The sequence below is a fragment of the Paroedura picta genome, chromosome 2 (genome assembly GCF_049243985.1).
Source record: "Paroedura picta isolate Pp20150507F chromosome 2, Ppicta_v3.0, whole genome shotgun sequence".
NCBI lineage: Eukaryota > Metazoa > Chordata > Lepidosauria > Squamata > Gekkonidae > Paroedura > Paroedura picta.
In genome coordinates this window covers 184,705,076-184,717,856 of record NC_135370.1, presented here as the reverse complement: position 1 = coordinate 184,717,856, position 12,781 = coordinate 184,705,076, and the positions used below count along the sequence as shown (strand labels likewise).

The 12,781-nt window shown below is 54.4% G+C and overlaps 1 protein-coding gene across 1 annotated transcript in view; it reads right to left on the bottom strand.

The window, feature by feature from the left end:
- MIS18BP1 (MIS18 binding protein 1) overlaps nt 1-7,880 on the bottom strand; it is a 31,351-nt gene extending 23,471 nt beyond the window's left edge. The window contains exons 1-3 of the mRNA XM_077324142.1: nt 7,782-7,880; nt 3,850-4,478; nt 1,917-2,048 (exon numbers count right to left, since the gene is read on the bottom strand). Coding sequence (XP_077180257.1) covers nt 1,917-2,048; nt 3,850-4,459 — 742 coding nt within the window. The 5' untranslated portion in view covers nt 4,460-4,478; nt 7,782-7,880. The remainder of the gene's footprint in view (nt 1-1,916; nt 2,049-3,849; nt 4,479-7,781) is intronic.
- Nucleotides 7,881-12,781: the final 4,901 nt, after the last annotated feature.

Sequence of the window (12,781 nt, the reverse complement as noted above, 5' to 3'; positions counted from 1 at the left end):
TGGTTTCACTTACACTGTTTTATTACAAGAAATTTAGAAGAATTTCTTTGGTATCTTTGTTCTAATTTGAATTTTGTATTGTATATTGCATCTTTTACCCTTATTAGATGCTGCTAATGTTGTACTTTGTTGATGCCAATGGCCATACATGATAAATACAACTACAATGTGGCAAGTCAGGTTCAATATAGGTACACGCAGAGTAGGGCACACTGAAGCCAAAGATCTCGACTATCAGTACACGTTGATGGGGCCCAAAGTGGTGGCAACTGACAGGGGAGCTCTTGGAGTTGCGGCAGATAACCCACAAAGGCAGCTGCTGCGCTGGGGATTGTTAGGAAGGGGGCTGGTTCTCATGACGTCCCTGCAGAAACCTATTGTGCAGCCTCACTGGGAATACTGCATGCAGCTCTGTTCACCACACCTCAAGAAGGACATTATAGCATTGGAAAAGTTGCAGAAAAGGGATGGAGCCCCTTCTCTAAAGAGGTTGGGACTCTTTAGCTTAGAGAAACGAGGATTGAGGGGTGACATGAAAGAAGGGTACAAAGTATGCCTGGGATAGGGAAGGTAAAGAAAGAAGTCCTTTTCTCTCACAGCAGTGGTCCGCAACCTTCCGGTTGCCGCGGACCGCTGCTCCGGAGTGGCGGGAGGGTGGCCCGGGGCCCCACGCACACGCGGCAGCCCCAGCGCAAATGCGCACGCACGGACTGCCGCGCACGCGCGTTTGCACCGCTGCCATGCCGGCGGCCGCGGCTCCCTCTCCCGGCCCCTCCAGGCCGCCAGCAAATCGGCTGCCAAAGCGGCCGATTAGCTTGCGGCTCGGCAAGCTTCCCCCCCCCCCCGAAACAAGAAGCTTGCGGCCTGGCGAGCTTCTCGCTTCAGGGGGGGGCGGGAAGAGGGAGCTGCGGCCTGGTGCCAAGGCCTTCGCGGCCCGGGATCGGCCCGCGACCCGCGGGTTGGGGACCACTGTCTCACAGGACAAGATCTCCTGGGCACCCCATGAAATTAATGAGCAGCAGACTTAGAACAGATAAAACTATTTCTTCACCCAAAGAGTCATCAACACGTGGAATTCACGGGCCCAGGAAGGGGCGGTGGCTACCAGCAGAGACAGCAGCAAGAGGGGACTGGATAAACATCTGGAGCAGAGGTCCGTCAGAGACTCTTAAGCACAAGCTATACATGGAACACTCTGTTTTGGGGAGGTGAAGCTCTGTATGCTTGGTGGGCGACAGAAGGATGGCTTCTGGAGATCTGGACTTGCTGGAGATCTGGCCCCTGGGTTTTGGCCACTAAGTGACACAGTGTTGGAATGAATGGGCATCAGCCTGATCCAACAGGGCTTCTCTTGTATTCGTATGTCTGAGTCAATGATGCTCTGTATTCCTGGTGCTTGGGGGGGGGCACAGTGGGTGGGCTTCTGGAGTCCTGACCCCACTGGGGGACCTTCTGATGGCCCCTGGATTTTGGTCACTGTATGACACAGAGAGTGGGACTGGATGTGCCGTTGGCCTGTTCAAACATAGCTTCTCTTATGCCTTCATGAATGTTAAACACCAAGCTGAAGGCATTATCCAGATGGCATTATCCAGAGTGAAGGCTGCATCCTGCTTTTATTCCAGACTGTACAACGACTGTCAATTTGGCATCATGTGTGGGAGGAGGGAGGATGGATGTTTGTGGCTGGGAGGAGCAGAGCATCTCTCCACTAAAACGTTTCACCTTCACACTGGGGGTTCGTTTGTGAGATTCCAACATGACTTCAATCTGAGGGCAAAATGGAGCATGGGAAAGTTTGCTCCCTTCAAGATACAGCAGACATTTTATTTCATCTTTAAACCGAGAAGAAGCCATTCTGGGAAGAAACACACACCTAAAGCCAGCCAGTTTATGGCCTACTTGGCCAGAAGTACCTTGTTGCCGGGGCTTCTGTCCTGCCACCTGCTTCATGCGTGAGAAGAACTTGTGGGGGGACTCCAAGACCAGGGGGTCTCTGGCTGCCAAACTCCTCATTTTGTTTGTTGCTAAACCGGCGGGCTGTGAAACTGAACAGACAGCTCCTTCAGATGCTCAGATCCAGAAACAAGCAAACCTCAGCAATCATTACAATGCACAAAATTCCTAATTTAAATTTGCACACTATCACACAACCCCAAATGAGGACATTATTTTAGGCCTCTAGTGACACGACTGGAATTTTCCCCAGCGCTGCCTGCTTTTTTTTCAGCATTTTACATGACCTTTGACTTCTGACAGGCAGAGATTTCATCTCTTGCTTTTGACTTCACCACCCTGTTTCTGACCTTTACTGACCTCCTTACATTCATCAGGCCGGGTCAGCTAATTAGTAGCAACTAGCAGTTCACGATGCTATGAGAGTTATAACCCCCCTTCCCCCCCCCCTTCTGCACATGGCTCTCACATCACCAGGCCTCCTCTCAGTTTAGCAATGCAGAAATCAGACCTGGCACAAGGATGGAGAGTTCCTACGAAAAATCCCTTTCAGCTCTCGGGGCAGCTATCAGGTCCGCTGGCCACTCTTCAGGCCTCCTTGAATGTTTCTCGTGTGCTTCCTACTTAGCCTGTAAGTGATCCATCCCAAAGGGCTCTCTCCGTTCGGAAGGCCTACGGTTAGGTAATACATTTTACAACCTTGTTGCAGTAAATTCTGCAGAATGCAGCTCTGCACACCTAGGACTGATTTATTTGCTCACCTCTGCTAACATCATCTACCACTATTGCATCAAGCTGCAATTTTAACGGCATCGTGTATTTTCAGATTGCACGGAGAAAGTGCCATAAAATGGACAAGTGTGAGAAGAGCTTTGTATATGGGATGTAATGATCAAGGGTACCTGTCAAAGTCTAGACATCAGGTTGCTGTAATACAACAGGGGAAGGGAAAGACCCCTTTCTGCCTGAGACCCTGGAGAGGTGCTGCCAATCAGAGCAGACAAGACTGACCTTGAGAGACCAGGTGGTCTGACTCAGTATACAGCAGTTTCATGTGATTAGCTCTCATTTGTTCAAGTTGGGCGAGTGCCAGACAAATCCATAGGTGAGGTCCTCAGTGACCCCCTTGCCTTATTTCTGCAGGAGGGGGCAAAGAGAGCTTGTGAAGAGGGTCCTGGGGTCTTATCTGTTGGCCTGGACAGGATGTGGAAGCAATTCTTCAAGCACCCCGGATGCATTTAAGGCCTGAATGTGAACCAGGCTTCTAACTCTGCCTGGGAAAGGACTGGCAAGTCTTTCAGCAGGGGATTGGTATAGTCCCTGTGTTCATCTCCTGACAGTAGCGTAGCTGCTGCATTTTGGACCAGCTGAAATTTCTCAACAGTGTTCACAGGCAGCCCCACATAGAACATAACCAAGTACTCTTCTGAGTGTGCTAAGAGCCTGGATCATTATACCAGACTGTACTACTTTTTTTGAGGAACAGCCACAACTGCTGTGTCAGCCAAAGCTTAAAAGTGTGCTGCGTGTCGCAGAGAAGATCAGCTCAGCACAGGGCAGGCTGACTCCTCAGGCAGGCCTGGCCACTCTGCAGGCAGTGAGGGGAGGGACAGGTTAGAAGCCCCCAAATTAAATCAGAAAAGACATAGCTGCTTGGGAGAGGGGGGTGGCGAGCAGACTATAAAGACAGGCAGAGCACAGGGTGAGTTACGGGGACGGGGAAAGGCAAGAACAGAAGGCAACAGCAGCAGAGGCCCTGAGAACCAAACATCAATGAATGGCAGGCTCCACGTCAATGCCTAGAAGGAGAGGGGCAGGGCCCAGCTTGTGCTCCCAGCCCACACAGGGATTCTCAGGGGAGCCACATTTTCACCAAGGAAACGGTAAACCAACCTCTGGCCTCCCCAAGAGGCTTCTTGAACAGCGCTTCTTTCTGTGGGCCTCCGGCCGTGATGCTTGTGTCCGGTCTTTCCAAAAGGTGCAGACGCCTCACGGGAGTAAGGATGAAGTCTGTGGTGCTCTGGGTGTCCAGCGGTTCCCTCCCCAGCCGCTGGGTCTGCTGACTGGCCCTGGCCTCCGCCCTGGGGGAGGATTTTGCTGGGGACTCGAGGGCCAGGGGCTCGCACGCTTTACGTTTCAGCAGGGCCTTCTTTGCCGTGGCCCCCTCTTTCGGGTGACGAGCGAGCTGCTCCCGCTCACTTCCAGAAGCCGGCTTGATTTCACTGATGTCCAGGAACCTCTCCTCATGACAGTCATGAGCAGGCAGTAAAGTGGACTGGAAAATGTTTCCTCTTTGCGACTCTTTTCCCAAACCCGTCTGAGCAGAGCGAGCGGCTTCTCGGACCGTAGAGACTGAAGCGGCTTGGAATTTGGCCAGCTGCTTGAGGGGTGTGCCCCCCGGGATCCTGTTGAGGCAAACTGCTTTCAGGGGCATCGCTTCTCCTCGCGGGGATGAAAGGAGGTCGTCCGAGAGCCCTGGCCCCTTGAGAGGCGTGGCCATCATCGTGACTGACACTCATCGGCTGCAACAACAAATACGGGACAACTTCTTTTGAGGAATAACATTTTAATTTAAAAAAGAAAGAGATTGGAAGTAGAGGAAGGCAGTTTTGTCTCTTTGTATTCCAGCTTTTAAAAGGCAGCAATGAGAAGCCTAATTTTTTTTGTTGGCAGAGCTGAAATATGGAAGACAGCAGAGCACCAGGCTCCTTAAAAGAATAAAATAGTTTTCTATTGTGAAGAAAAACACCTTTCTATAGAAAGAAGAGAGAGAGTCCTGTTGACCGGTTATTTTGCATTCATTCATTCATTCTGTTCTGGAGGCAAGCAGGGAGGAAGTGTTGCAAAAAGGAACAGGAAGTCCCTAAACGAGCCAATCAGAGCACTGGCAGAGACTACTTGAAAAATACCAGCAAGTTCCTAAACTAACTATGCTAAATACTTATCTCCCTCCATGCCCCCTGCAGGATACTGCTCCTATGCCTTTGAATCATACGCACCACAGACACTCTGCATATTCCAGCAGTTTTTACAAGGGTCCCTAACACGTTGTCCTTTCATTTATATAACTCTCCAAAAAGGTCTGTTGATTAATATCCAAAACGTAAAAGACAAGTTCTACACCAGCGAAGCTTATGGGAAGCCCAGCATTTATATGATCAATTGATGGGACTGGTTTAATACTCCTTTTAAAATTGTACCTAGTAATGGACAGTACAAAACAGGGGTGCACAACATAAATGACTAGGTGGGCCATCAAGAATCTCCACAGGAGCTAAGTGGGGAAACACCAAAACAAATTAGAGCCCAGGGACTGTTGGGAGGGGGTTCCGGAATGCCCACTCCAGAGCTGTTCTCTGGACAGAAGGAGCATTCCGACATGGATACACACAAGAAAATTCCTCACTTGCATTTGTGGGCTTGTGTCAGCAAGCATCTGGAAAACAAAGGAGAACTTCCTCCTCCACAGAATGGGAGGAACCAGAACACTGTGGTCCTGATCCCTCCCTGCCCCAGAGAAGCTGCATTCCCCAGGGCCAGAATGTCTCACTAGAGCCCTGTCCTGGAGCCGGGAAACCTCGGCTGTGCCCCAGAAGATGGACACGGCAGAGAAATTCGTGGGAAGGGGCCATGCAGGCCATCTAGTCCCACCCCCTGCTCAGTGCAGGATCAGCCTCCAGCATCCAGGAGAAGGATCTGTCCAGCCGCTGCTTGAAGATGGCCAGGAAGGGGGAGCTCCCCACCTCCTTAGGCAGCCCCTTCCACTGCTGAACTAGACTCCTAGAATCCTGGAGTGGGAAGGGGCCATGCAGGCCATCTAGTCCCACCCCCTGCTCAGTGCAGGATCAGCCTCCAGCATCCAGGAGAAGGATCTGTCCAGCCGCTGCTTGAAGACAGCCAGTGCGGGGGAGCTCCCCACCTCCTTAGGCAGCCCCTTCCACTGCTGAACTAGACTCCTAGAATCCTGGAGTGGGAAGGGGCCATGCAGGCCATCTAGTCCCACCCCCTGCTCAGTGCAGGATCAGCCTCCAGCATCCAGGAGAAGGATCTGTCCAGCCGCTGCTTGAAGACAGCCAGTGCGGGGGAGCTCCCCACCTCCTTAGGCAGCCCCTTCCACTGCTGAACTAGACTCCTAGAATCCTGGAGTGGGAAGGGGCCATGCAGGCCATCTAGTCCCACCCCCTGCTCAGTGCAGGATCAGCCTCCAGCATCCAGGAGAAGGATCTGTCCAGCCACTGCTTGAAGACGGCCAGTGAGGGGGAGCTCCCCACCTCCTTAGGCAGCCCCTTCCACTGCTGAACTAGACTCCTAGAATCCTGGAGTGGGAAGGGGCCATACAGGCCATCTAGTCCCACCCCCTGCTCAGTGCAGGATCAGCCTCAAGCATCCAGGAGAAGGATCTGTCCACCCGCTGCTTGAAGATGGCCAGGAAGGGGGAGCTCCCCACCTCCTTAGGCAGCCCCTTCCACTGCTGAACTAGACTCCTAGAATCCTGGAGTGGGAAGGGGCCATACAGGCCATCTAGTCCCACCCCCTGCTCAGTGCAGGATCAGCCTCAAGCATCCAGGAGAAGGATCTGTCCAGCCGCTGCTTGAAGACGGCCAGTGAGGGGGAGCTCCCCACCTCCATAGGCAGCCCCTTCCACTGCTGAACTACTTACAGAATCCAGGAGTGGGAAGGGGCCATGCAGGCCATCTAGTCCCACCCCCTGCTCAGTGCAGGATCAGCCTCAAGCATCCAGGAGAAGGATCTGTCCAGCCGCTGCTTGAAGACGGCCAGTGAGGGGGAGCTCCCCACCTCCATAGGCAGCCCCTTCCACTGCTGAACTACTTACAGAATCCAGGAGTGGGAAGGGGCCATGCAGGCCATCTAGTCCCACCCCCTGCTCAGTGCAGGGTCAGCCTCCAGCCTCCATAATAATGATAAGGAAAAGCATCCAGGAGAAGGATCCATCCAGGTGGCTAGTGAGGGGGAGCTCCCCACCTCCTGAGGCAGCCCAACCCATTGTTGAAATGCTCTGACTGTGAACATGTGTTTCCTGAGGTCTAGCTGGCACACTGCAGCCAAGTGAGTGTCTTCTGGACCAGTCCCTCCATTTAGGCTCCACCAAGTGAGGCTGGGCAGATTGTTGCCCTTCATTGCTGGGGGCGTTTTGTGGCATGAGGGAGGGCTTTGCTCCTGCTGCGGGGGGGGGGGGGGGGAGCCGTGTCCCCTGCAAGCACCCAGTGTCAGCCTCAGAATGACTCCAGTCCCGTGTCTGTCACAGCCCCCCCCCCCCATGCAGCCTGAATGCCTCCTGGTCGGCCTGAAAGGCGCCTGAGGGGACTCCTTGAGACCAGCACGGCTGCCCCCCCCCCGAGCCTGCAGGGACCCCCGCGACCCCCCCCCCCGAAAGGCCCCGAGGCCAGGCCAGGGACTGCATGCGCTCCTCTTGGGCGCCCCGGGGAGCCTCCCCCACCCCCTCCCCTCCCCCACGATTGGGCTCCCGGGAGGCAGGCGGGGCCGAGGGAGCTCGGAGAGATCTGCTCGTTGGGCGCAGCTCTATCCGGCCTGTGAGGGGCCAGACTCGCCTGCCTGCCCGCGGCTTCCTGGGCCCCGACCAAGGCCCGCCCCCAGCCGCGGGGAATCCTAATAATTATAATAATGATGAAAATGATAATAATAAATAACTAATAATGGCCCCTCCCCCCCCAGGCAGTCTCCTGTTCAGAGTCCCTCACGGCGGGGGGGGGGGTTCAATGGCGGTTTTTGGGGACCCGACCGGCCCAGCAGGGCTGTTGTGTGAGGGGCAGCGTCTCCCCCACCCACCCCCCCGCCTGGCCTACCTGGCAGGGCAGCCGCCCGGCGCCCCCTCAGTCGCCTCACCAACGGTCGCGGAGTTCGAACCTCCCGCGCGGCGCCGCTGATTGGCCGGCGGGAGCGACAGGGCCGGAAGAGGCGGGGCATACGTCCCCTCCTTTTCCCCCCTCGCATACCTCACCATGTTGAAACCTGGCAAGAGCCGCCGGGGCAGGATGGCGCATGCGCGGCGCCGCCCTCTTCTCGACACCGGCGCGCCTGCGCAGCGGGAGCGAAACAGGCCGCAGGTAGCTCATGGGAATTGCAGTCTCCGGGCTCCCACAGGACCTGCAGAGCCCCCCCCCGCGCTGTAGAGTCGCCCCTCCCTCCCCGGTCTCCGCAATCCAAGAACCCAGAAATGGAGGGAGGTTTCTCCAGCCCCCGCCTGGAGGTTGGCACCCATCCCGTGCCATCATCCTTAGAGCCCCCCCCCGGGCAGGCTCCCCCCAGCACTCCCAGGAGGAAGGCAGCCGACCCACGCAGCCCTCCAGCCACAAGGCACCGAAGCACACACCTGGGAGGGAGGAGGTGGGGCTCAGGGAGAACGGCTCCAACAGGACTGCGACTGGCTCAAGGTCACCCATCGGGCTGCAGGAGGAGTGGGGAGTCCTCTCTCAGCCACCACGTGCTGGGGCCATCCCCTGCCTGCGCGAGGAACAAGGGAAAGCAGCGCCTGCCATTTGCCTCTCCGTGGGGATTGGGCCCCACAAGTGACCCAGACCGGGGTGGGGTGTGGATGGGGGCTCTGCAGGGACTGGCCTGATTGCAGGCATCTTGGTCAGGGCCATCCTTGGCCTTGTACAGTTTATTTTTCTGAACCAAACGCAACGTTTTGTGTCCTGCTTAGGGTGGCCAGTCTCCAGGTGGGGCCTGGGGCTCTCCCAGTGGAACAAGGACATCATCAGCAATCTCCCGGATAGGCCTGGGGCTGCCGTGGATTTAACCCGTGCAGAGATCAGCTCCCTCAGCCGCTTTGTAGGGTGGCTTTTACGGCTTTATGCTCAGCGGCTGAAACTGAAATACTTTGGCCACCTCATGAGAAGGAAGGACTCCCTGGAGAAGAGCCTAATGCTGGGAGCGATCGAGGGCAAAAGAAGAAGGGGACGACAGAGAATGAGGTGGCTGGATGGAGTCACTGAAGCAGTAGGTGCAAACTTAAATGGACTCCGGGGAATGGTAGAGGACAGGAAGGCCTGGAGGATCACTGTCCATGGGGTCGCGATGGGTTTTTGTGACACTAACAACAACAACAAATGCTCCGTGGCAGACCTTCCCCTCCCCAGGGTCCACCCCCAGAATCTCCAGCAGTTTCCCCACCTTTAATGGACAACCTGGGAACCGCATTTCCTTTGCAAGGAGTTGTGTGGTTGTGCACAGGCAGGAGCCCAGCGTGCCCACTAGAGGGCAGTACGCTCCTTCTCATCTGGATGCCCACCTATCATTTATTATGATTACTATTTCTTTAATTTATATACTGCCCCCCATCTTGCTCATCCCCCCACCCCACCGGCCTTTCCAGGACCTTCCTAAGCATGCCCCATTGCCTTGTGCCTGTAGGACGTATTCCCAGTCTGCCTCCCCTTGAATCCACCGGTCCCTCTAGTGTGGGCTACAGTGATGGTTGCCCCCCCCCCCCATAAGACCTTGGTGTAGGAAACAGCATAAAAGCAACGAATACTGAAGCCAGCACGCACACAAGACTGGAACAAAAACGCCTTTACTATTTTTACAGAATTAAGAGTGTCTTCTTGCAGTTGCACCATCTCATGATTTTTAACATTGTGTGAAGCATGCAAGAGCCAGGGCACTGGTTAGTAGTGCAGACTTCAAATCTGGCGAGCCAGTTTGATTCCCCGTTCCTTCCCCATAGGCAACCAGCTGGGTGACCTTGGGCTCGCCACAGGACTGATAAAACTGTTCTGACCGAGCAGTGATATCAGGGCTCTCTCAGCCTCACCCACCCCACAGGGTGTCTGTCGTGGGGAGAGGAAAGGGAAGGTGACTGTAAGCCGCTTTGAGCCTCCTTCGGGTAGGGAAAAGCAGCATATAAGAACCAACTCTTCTTCTTCTTCAGTAATCTCAGGGCTCTCTCAGCCTCACCCACCCCACAGGGTGTCTGTTGTGGGGAGAGGAATGGGAAGGCAACTGTAAGCCCCTTTGAGCCTCATTCGACTAGAGAAAAGTGGCATATAAAAACCAACTCTTCTTCTTCAGTAATATCAGGGCTCTCTCAGCCTCACCCACTCCACAGGGTGTCTGTTCTGGGGAGAGGAAGGGAAGGCAACTGGAAGCTGCTTTGAGGAGGTGGGGCTGTCTTCACTGGCCTCACTGGTGGTCTTCAAGCAGGGGCTGGACAGATCCTTCTCCTGGATGCTTGGGGCTGATCCTGCACTGAGTGCACTGATCCTGCACTGAGGGGGTGGGACTAGATGGCCTGCATGGCCCCTTCCCACTAGAAGAAGAAGAAGAGTTGGTTCTTATATGCCGCTTTTCCCTACCCGAAGGAGTCTCAAAGCGGCTTACAGTCGCCTTCCCTTTCCTCTCCCCACAACAGACACCCTGTGGGGTGGGCGAGGCTGAGAGATCCCTGATATTCCTGCTCAGTCAGAACAGTTTTATCAGTGCCGTGGCGAGCCCAAGGTCACCCAGCTGGTTGCATGTGGAGGAGCGCAGAATCAAACCTGGCATGCCAGATTAGAAGTCCGCACTCCTAACCACGACACCAAACTGGCTCTCTAGGAGTCTATGAAGAGCATGCTGGTCCAGCTGCTTAAAAGAGTGATATAGTTTTATTGTGGAGAACAAACTTTGCAAGTCAGAGAGAAAAGGGAGTCCGAGCAATCTAACTGACTACCTTCAGAGGGGAGGCAGGCCCGAAGGGTGCTCCAAGGAAGTCTCTAATTGAGCCAGTCCAGACGAGAATATCTGACCACCACCAGGATGTTCGTAATCTGAATCCAGTAACTCCATATTTCCACCAATTCCCCCGCAGGATATTTTTGTTATGCTGTTATATGTAGCACAGTAGAGACCTTGCAGATCCTAACATGAACCTCCCTGGGATTCAGCGTCACTAAGGACCGGCCCCTGGAAGTCCCAAGGCACAGCGGAAAAAGCCCCCCCCCCCAGATCCGCCCTGGCAGGGAAAAGGTTCAGGCCACAGGCGTGGGGCAAGACATTTCTCTTGCTAAGCCTGCACTGTCATTGCCAGTTGCCTTAAGGGATGCTGGACAAGAGGTATTTATTTGGACCCTCCAGAGTGTTTTCCACGGGGGCTCAGCCCCCTCCCCATTATATGCTGTCAGGGAGATTAGGCGGAGAGGGGGTGGGAAACTTCAGGGTGGGGTGGGGGATTTGCACGCTGCGTCTCCCCCTTCGCAGTCCCGCTCCTCTGGACGGATGCCCAGAGTCAATATCAAGCAGTAAAATGTAATGATTTTTTGGGGGGTAATGAAAACAAATTAATTTCTAGGCTTTTAGTAGGACGAGATGAAATTATTTTCATTCTCGGGCCTTATTAGCATCTCTGACTGCAGAGGAGGCATCGGCAGGATGGCCGTGTGCTGAGCGGAGAAGGAGCGGAGAAGCCGGGAGGGAACCACAGGTAACCTTTGGAAGGGTTGCCATGGCTACGCGGCCATGGGCTCTTGATGTCCTCTCTGCTTCCTTCTGCTCCGGACTGGAGATGCGCATCTCCCCAGTTCTTGAGGGATTCTGTATTGGGCCCTGGGCTCTGGGAAGCACAGACCCCGGAAATCTGGTTGGCCCCCAAGGGGCAAGAGATGCAGCTGTGCTCCGAAAGAAAGAAATCAGGTATGTGATGCCCCATCATCAGTTCACTAGGGTTGCCGCCTTTAGGTTGGGAGATCCCTGGAGATTTTGTGGCTTGGTCTGGGGAGGGTGAAAGCAGAACTCCTTTTCTCCAGGAGTTCTGAACTACAACTTGCCAAAATTCCCTGGCGAAAGGGAATACCTCCAGAATCAGCATGGCCTAGTGGTTAAGAGGGTGGACTCTAACCTGGAGCCCTGGGCTTGATTCCCCACGGCTCCTCCCCATAAAGCCTCCTGGCTGACCCTGGGCCAGTCCCTGTTCTCTCAGAGCTCTCTCAGCCCCACACACCTCACAGTTGGGGAAGACGAAGGACAGTTGTAAGCTGCTTGGGGTCTCCTTCAGATAGTAAAAAGCGGGGTACCCAAAAAAAAAACAGCTCTCCTTCAAAGTATTTGGAGCCAACTTGGTGTAGTGGTTAAGACGTGTAGAGAGTGATCTTGGGTCCCTCCCAGAGTTCATTCAGCTCTTTCCACACACCTCACAGGATATCTGTTGTGGGGAGAGGAAGGGAAGGCGAATGGAAGCCGCTTTGAGCCTCCTTCGGGTAGAGAAAAGTGGCATATAAGAACCAGCTCTTTTTTTTGTTCAGTAATCTCTCTCAGCCTCCCCTCCCTCGCAGGGTGTCTGTTGTGGGGAGAGGAAGGGAAGGCGATTGGAAGCCGCTTTGAGCCTCCTTCGGGTAGAGAAAAGTGGCATATAAGAACCAGCTCTTTTTTTTGTTCAGTAATCTCTCTCAGCCTCCCCTCCCTCGCAGGGTGTCTGTTGTGGGGAGAGGAAGGGAAGGCGATTGGAAGCCACTTTGAGACTCCTTCGGGTAGAGAAAAGTGGCATATAAGAACCAGCTCTTTTTTTTGTTCAGTAATCTCTCTCAGCCTCCCCTCCCTCACAGGGTGTCTGTTGTGGGGAGAGGAAGGGAAGGCGACTGGAAGCCGCTTTGAGACTCCTTCGGGTAGAGAAAAGTGGCATCTAAGAACCAACTCTTCTTCTTCTTCAGTAATCTCAGGGTTCTCTCAGCCTCCCCTCCCTCACAGGGTGTCTGTTGTGGGGAGAGGAAGGGAAGGCGACTGGAAGCCGCTTTGAGACTCCTTCGGGTAGGGAAAAGTGGCATCTAAGAACCAACTCTTCTTCAAGATGAACTGATTGTGCCCATAGCAG